Source organism: Zea mays, chromosome 9 (assembly GCF_902167145.1).
Source record: "Zea mays cultivar B73 chromosome 9, Zm-B73-REFERENCE-NAM-5.0, whole genome shotgun sequence".
Classification (NCBI taxonomy): domain Eukaryota; kingdom Viridiplantae; phylum Streptophyta; class Magnoliopsida; order Poales; family Poaceae; genus Zea; species Zea mays.
In genome coordinates this window covers 142,045,947-142,054,014 of record NC_050104.1, presented here as the reverse complement: position 1 = coordinate 142,054,014, position 8,068 = coordinate 142,045,947, and the positions used below count along the sequence as shown (strand labels likewise).

The 8,068-nt window shown below is 44.8% G+C and overlaps 1 protein-coding gene across 1 annotated transcript; it reads left to right on the top strand.

Annotated features, from left to right (window-relative positions):
• Positions 1-3,570: 3,570 nt before the first annotated feature.
• LOC100281089 (uncharacterized) lies at positions 3,571-7,445 on the top strand. Its single transcript, NM_001154008.3, has 3 exons — positions 3,571-3,949; positions 5,301-5,894; positions 6,032-7,445. Exons 1-3 carry the CDS (start codon positions 3,698-3,700, stop codon positions 6,932-6,934), a joined length of 1,749 nt encoding a protein of 582 aa, NP_001147480.1. The 5' UTR covers positions 3,571-3,697; the 3' UTR covers positions 6,935-7,445.
• Positions 7,446-8,068: the final 623 nt, after the last annotated feature.

Here is an 8,068-nt window from a genome sequence, read left to right as displayed (position 1 = left end):
TAGGTATTTTATTGGATATTTTACTATATCTATTGAATGTGGTAGACATGTGTACGGGATCTCTTGTCCATACCTGTTACTCGATGCGAAACCCGCTAACCCATATATGTATATCCGTATTATTAAAATTGTTCCATATGAAATTGGAAGGAAATAAATGAAGGATGCATCTTAAGCTACAACAACTTGCACGTCTTAAATCTTAAATATTACGCATTGCCTTAAATATTCAAATATTAAGTATATGTATTGAATAATTGGATAACTGTCCTAATGTTGTATGTTGTTGTTGACAACTCTCTTTTAGGCTATGAGTACTATATTTTATGTGATCTAATGGCATTGCTGCCATTTAATGTTGAATGTTAGCAAACTTGTGATAAGATTATGTTGAGTTCAATGAATTTGTTATGCTAGACATAAAGGTAATATGCTATTTTAGTATCTTTTATTATTGATGAAATATAAAGCTTTAATATTCTATATTTGGTACTGTTGTGATTAAAACAATCATGTCTGCTAGAATATTGGTGGGTATGGATACCTGCAGCCCGTGGTGAGTATAGGTACGGGATAATTTTGTACATATGATGTATATGCCTTACTGATTGGACCTTGAGGCCTTATGGTGTCCAATGGCTGACCATGTGGCTACGTTTAGTCTGTGATATATGAGAGAAGAACAGGAGAGCAAGTGTTGACTAGCAATGAGCAAATAGAGCCTCCCCTCTCGTCTTGTATTCAAGAATATATCCTATATAATTATTTATTGGATATAACCATGCAATCATCCAATCTAGATCTAATGATTTCTATCATTTTTTATTTGTACCCTCCAATATTGCCCTCTGTCTATTCTCTCCATAGATGGAGGATAGGAATGCAAAAATAACAGACATTGTTGGATCTAGATTGGATGTTCATGTTCTATAATTAGGGAACTTAGAGAGCATGTAAATTAACTTCATAATCTCTAACAAACATCAGATGTGTCTGCTACCAAACCTAGTTATGTGTTCGGTGCGGGCACTGTTGATGCACAAGACATGTCTGGTGCCCTGCAGTGAGGCCACCAAGAGGATAATACTTGGATTTCTTTAGGCTTTCTATATAGACTTTATGGCGAGCTTTGGCCATAGGCTTGGCACCCCTACACACTTATGCACATCTATTTAAATGCTGAGAAACATACTCTAATTTCATACTTTAGATCATTTTTTGGGTGAGATTAGAGAGTTCCTACTACATTATATTTAGTTCTTGCATCTTATGACCCTACTTGAGCAGTTCGGGCTAGTTATTCTCATGTCACTCTTGGTGATTGTCGTCACCTAGCCATCTGTGAGCTTTGTGGGGTCATTGAGCGCTTGGTGATTGTTGTCAACTCTGGTAATTGATTATAAGGTGATAGAAGGATTAGGCCCGATCTTCCAAAATGTAAGTTGATTATAAAAGAGATCTCGATGTTGATGATCCCAGGCTTTGAGTGAATGACTTATCGTGATCACTACAGTACTGCTTCATTTGATGTCACCAATGCCACACGTATGACCTCACCAAGAAGGCCTATTCCTGTAATTGTAATCGAGAGCACAAGCAAGAACAGGGAAGTTGTAATCAACTGGATCGATTACAAAGGTGAGGTTCAACAAATAGATGATTGGCAATACTGTCCTTGATAGATTGAATTTAAAGCTAAACTACAGCTCTAATGTAGGCGCCAGTGGCTGGATATATAGTCTAACTAGCTTGCAACACCCATAGATATGTCCTTAATGAATTCCAATAGCATATACAGTCCAATGAGAAAAATATGGCAACACACTACTAGGATAGAATATGTATGCACCCTAAAGATATATCATTTTTCTTTAGATATCCTAACAGATTTTTGGCGCCAAGTTGAATCAAGAATGATGAAACCCACGTTGACTACAATTCAATCAGAGATCGTTTGGATCCTTTTATCTTAGAGCAAATAAAATGTACTTAATAGATTAAAGTACTCGACTTGAATTTGATATTGCATAACTTTCTAAAGTTTAGATGCAAACATATCTTAAATTTATATAGCGCGAGAGTTAGAAATTGATTCTATGGATTATGATGCGACATTCTACTATACAACTTCAGTACACTCTTGAACTTGTTCTTTAACTATTGAAGTATAGCATATAAATATATTTCTTATAATAAATATATTTCTTATATACCAATAACAATATATACTATATATATTATAGTAAATAAATCAATCAATGCATAACTTATAATCATTAGATCATTAGGATAGATACCAATTTCAAGAATACAAACGGGCATTGCTGAACTTTCAGTAGGACCGCAAGTCCGCAACATTCTCAAATCGTCGGTGTATTTGGGCACTTCATTTTTGCACCGTAGCGAGGTTCACCGATTCCATAAGGCTCCGTTTGTTTTTGCTGGAATTGAATTTCATTCTAATAATTATAATTTAGACATAAACTAATTAAATTAATATATTTGTAAATTATCCTAAACCATATTAGAAAGATAGTTATACGCTACATTTATATTATAGAGAACAAAGTAGAATAATATGCTATAAATTATACATTAGAAAAATAGCATGTTATCTATAAAATCAATTTTTATCTCACACTTTATGAGTTTGAAATAGACTTATATAAATACTTCGGAAAGTTATGAAAATGACATATTATAAAAAAATCTTCTTCATTAGTTATATTCTAATTTATTAAAATGAAGGGAAACAAATAGACCTATTTGCTACCCTTAGGGCTAGTTTGGGAGCCACAAAATCAAAGGGAATTGGAGGGGATAAAATTGCCTCCTTATTCAATTTTAAATAAGGAGGGGATTTTAGCCCCTCTAATCCCCTCCGGTATTTGGACTCCCAAACTAGCCCTTAATTCGTTGCATACCAGCATTCGACCGGTGCATTGAACCACGACAGGAGAGCAGAGCACGCGGATACCGCCACTTGCCGCCGCTTGCATCATCCCTTACCTCACTCGCATCAGCACGGCTTGGCACTGCGTCAGGGATTGTCAGCTGTCCTGTCATGCACATGCATCAGCTGGCGCGGAAACGAGGACAAAAATCGACAGTCATCTTGCAGCTTGCGGCTGCTCTAGCAAAAACGGCCAAGCATGAGGATAATTGAGGCTTTTAGGGATTTTGGATACTAGCAGCAATCTGTAGCATTCTGTCAACTTTGAGGAGGGGGAGGGGGGAATGGAATCGAGAAATCGTACTGATCTATGTGGGCTAAACTGACCAGCCTCAACAGCCCATGGGCCCGCCGCCACAGGGCTCGACACAAGTACGCCAGTACACGTGCCCGTCCCCACGTAAAGGCTCGTCCGGCCCATTCCGCTGGACCCGTGCCAGTGATGTGGTTGCGAAGGCCAACTCCAATTGAAAGTCCGCTGCCTCCCACGCTAGACAGATCCCGACCGCCCGTTACTCATCGGACGGTGGTTCTGGCGTACAAGTCGCCCGCACGGCGCCGCGCGAGACTTCACTTCTCTCGGAACTATAAATGCCTGTGAACATCGCCTGGTTGGTATCCTCCTCTTCCCATTCCACTCTCTCACTCTCTCTAATCACAATTTCGACACTGATCGGTACTCTCTAGTGTCCGACTCGTCACAGTTTTAGCGAGAGAGACAGAGAGCGAGCGAGGGAGAGGAGGATGGGTTCCACTTCCACGGGACCGGTGAGCGGGTTCGCGGCGCCGGAGCGGGACATCGACGATCTGCCGCGGAACGACGCCAACTACACGGCGCTCACTCCGCTCTGGTTCCTCGAGCGCGCGGCGCTGGCGCATCCGGGCAGGGCCTCCGTCGTGCACGGCCCCGTGCGCTACACCTGGGCTGACACCTATCGCCGCTGCCGCCGCCTCGCATCCGCCCTCGCGCGCCTATCCGTCGGCCACGGAAGCACGGTGAGTTTACTCAACTTCCTTCTCTGGTTCTGTTTCCTCATTTTTAATAGCAATTTATGATTTCTCCCCCCGTGCACATAGATCGACACATGTGGACTGTGTCGGGTTTTTTGGTACTTTTTTTTTATGGAGTAGAGAACTTAGTTTTCAACTATGCTACCTTGGAGATTTGGACAGGACCTGAGCGTACAGTGATTAGAATTTCAGTAGCCTTTTTTTATGCAAGATGAGCCATTTGCAATAACCAGGAGGCCCTTTCCCTGATTGCTACCTGTGCAAGATGGACATGTACTCTTTTCTACTTCAAAAAAGAAAAGAAAAAAAAACTGGTGTGCTATGTGTAGTTATCCCCATGATCTCTCTCTCTCTCTCTCTCTCTCTCTCTCTCTTTTCAGGTGCTTTATTTTAAAAAATATGTAGTTTTTCTGATTGCTGTATACGGCCCTAATTTGCAGCCAATCCCTTCGTGTTGCATCTTAGTTGGCATTAATGTTATGATCATGCCGCGTTAGGTTCCCCTGCTCTCCCGCTCTGGAGAAGTTGTTATCTTCTGTTAAGCATTGAGATCTTCCCTGTTTGATGACCGCTGCAGTTAAGTGATAGGCTTGATTTGCGCTATTTATGTTCTTCTGATGAGATGCTATTTATGCTGGATTACCTGTTCCAGATAGTTCATTTGCCTATTCAGCATGTAGTGGAATTGTCTAGTCCATATCAGCAGCAAGTGGCTGCAGAATGTGGTATACGTATACCCCTTACTTCTAGAAGGTGCCTGAACTGATCTCTTACTCTAGTTGCTTTGCTCAGCAAAATGAAATACGGCAATCCTACTGTTTCTAGTCAAAATAAGATAAGCTTATCTTATTTTTGTCTTATCCATGACATTGGCCTCTCTGTCTCTGTCACTCTGTTGAGACTTACGAAGTATCATTAGATTGATCGTTGCATATATTTTTATAATACCATTATTTGGAGGTACAAATGTTACTAATATATGACTTTAATCTGTACCGGCTTCTACTGATTATACAGTGTTTTTGTCTTTATGGATTGTAGCTGCAGTAATCCAAACAACCAGCTTTAATCCGAAGCGAACCGACACAGGCACAGAAATCTAGATGGCACTCAACAAGTGACAGATGGTGTATATGTTAATTTGTGTGGTTGCTGCACGTTTGCAACAAAACTAATTTTAATAAAAATATAACTGGATGATCCATTTAGCTACTAACATAAACACTCTGGTTACGTGGTCCCTAGGGTACTTACCGTATTCCAGTGTGTCTTTTTTTATTATCTTTATACAAATGTTGCTTTACTGATACCGACTGATTTGTTTTGGTTTCCTTAGGTTGCTGTGATAGCTCCTAATGTCCCGGCTGTCTATGAAGCTCACTTCGGTGTCCCAATGTCAGGAGCTGTTGTGAACTGCGTCAATATTCGGCTAAACGCCGAGACAATAGCATTCCTCCTTGAACACTCCGTGGCAGAAGTTGTGATGGTGGACCAAGAATTCTGCACCCTAGCCGAAGAATCGCTGAAAATAATTGGCAAGAAGAAGACATCGGCTTTCAGGCGGCCTCCAATCTTGATCGTCATCGGCGACCCAACCTGTGATCCCAAGTCTCTACAGCATGCTCTGGGAAAGGGAGCCATAGAGTATGAAGAGTTTCTGAAAACCGGTGACCCGGAGTTCAGTTGGAAGCCACCGAAGGACGAGTGGCAGAGCATCGCCCTAGGCTACACTTCTGGGACTACTTCCAGCCCAAAGGGCGTCGTGTTGCATCACCGCGGTGCTTATCTCATGGCACTCAGCGTTGCCATCGTGTGGGGGATGCCTGAAGGGGCTGTCTACTTGTGGACTCTGCCCATGTTCCATTGCAATGGTTGGTGCTACACTTGGGCGCTGGCAGCGTTCTGCGGAACAAGCATATGTCTTCGCCAGGTATGCTAACCATATGTTCCTGTAGGGAGGACATTCTGGTCCTAAATGCCTGTGCAGGGTACATTTAATTTTAGCTACATATACTACTCAATTATTTGGTGATTCTGATTTCTGAAACACCATTTCGCACTTTGCAGGTGAGCACAAAAGCCATATACGAAGGCATCACGAAGCAAGGAGTGACGCACTTCTGTGCCGCACCTGTCGTCCTTAACAACCTGATCAACGCTCCGGCAAGCGAGACCTTCCTGCCGCTGCCCCGCGTCGTCAGTGTCAACGTGGCCGGAGCCGCCCCGACGCCGTCCCTGCTGGGCGCGCTGTCCATCCGTGGGTTCCGCGTCACGCACACGTACGGCCTGTCAGAGACGTACGGTCCCTCGACGGTGTGCGCGTGGAAGCCCGAGTGGGACGAGCTGCCGCTGGAGGAGCGGTCCCGCCTGCACTGCCGACAGGGCGTCAGGTACATCGCGATGGAGGGCCTGGACGTCGTGGACCCCAAGACGATGGCGCCCGTCCCGGCCGACGGCAAGTCGTACGGCGAGATCGTGCTGCGGGGCAACGCCGTGATGAAGGGGTACCTCAAGAACCCCAGGGCGAACGCGGAGGCGTTCGCGGGAGGGTGGTACCACTCGGGCGACCTCGGCGTGAAGCACCCCGACGGGTACGTCGAGGTGAGGGACCGGATGAAGGACGTGATCATCTCCGGAGGGGAGAACATCAGCAGCCTGGAGGTGGAGAAGGTGCTGTGCGCGCACCCGGCGGTGCTCGAGGTCTCGGTGGTCGCCAGGGCCGACGAGCGGTGGGGCGAGTCGCCGTGCGCGTTCGTGACGCTCAAGGACGGAGCAGCAGCCGACGGGTCGGACGAGGCGGCGCTGGCCAACGACATCATGCGCTTCTGCCGGGAGAGGATGCCGGGGTACTGGGTGCCCAAGTCGGTCATCTTCGGGCCGCTGCCCAAGACGGCCACGGGGAAGATCAAGAAGCACGAGCTGAGGGCCAGAGCCAAAGAGCTCGGCCCTGTGAAGAAGAGCAGGATGTGAGAGATCTGGGGGCCGACGGCGATAGCGTGTGATGCCATGGCAACAACTCAGAATCTTGCTCCAAGTCGCGCATATAAAATTCATGAGTTCTGAAGATGCCTAATAACTTGAGTGCTTTGCTTGTATCGTTCTGAAACCAGAAGTTCAGACCAGATCCGATATATAAGTAAGAACTGTATCAGATTGTCCGGTTTGCAGGAAACAGATGCGGAGGTGATGACGTTTCTTGACAAGAATTAACGCCAACCGTCGCACGCGCGTGAAGAAGTCGGAATCCTGATGCTCTCTCCGTCTTCCTTGGCTTCTCCCCGTGTTGGAACAGGTCACACACAGGGGCACAAGGCGCATCGTTTGGGTTTCGTCTCGTGAAGGCGACCGATAGATCCTTCCCAATTTTCATGTTTGCAATTAAGTGCCTTTTGGTTCACGAAATGTAACGTAAATGGTAATGATAACGATTCACACTCGAATACCAGCGGTAACAAATTTGAATAAGCAGATATCCATTTATAGTGTGATATCGATTACGGTTGGACTTAAACAAACATAATTTAACGTTATCGATTACTCATTACGTTACCAATATGTGAACCAAACGGATGCTCAACGAGAGTTATGTCCGCGTGGTTCTTCAAACCTTGTTATAGCACCGGTAAGCGTGACGACCTGATCAAACGTCGGATTGTGTTTAGATTGGGTCATGGGTCGCTTGGCATGGCCCGCATCCGACCCGTGCATAGTGTTGGTTGGGTCGGGTTGGTCCGTGTCTCCTTGTTGGACACATCTGGTCAATATTTTTTTTGACTTTTAGTCGTTTTTGGTTTTTGGGTAAAAGATTATGGCTCATATTCGGCTTGTGGATTGTTGTGAGTCAAAAACTATGATCCGTACCTATCCGTCGTATTGGACGAGTTGAGTTGGATTGGTTTTTTTTGGGTAGGTCGTATCGAGTCAGTCGGGTAGGGTGGCCCATGTCTAGGTCTAGTTAAAACCCAAAACCTCCCAAACCATCGAGAGGTCCGGCAAAAAACGATAGTTCGAGCCAACACTAATTTGACAAGGACGTTTAGGGTGGTGTCATCCGTGTCATAATAAAACATCGACAACACGAACATGTAGCTCAAAAAACACATT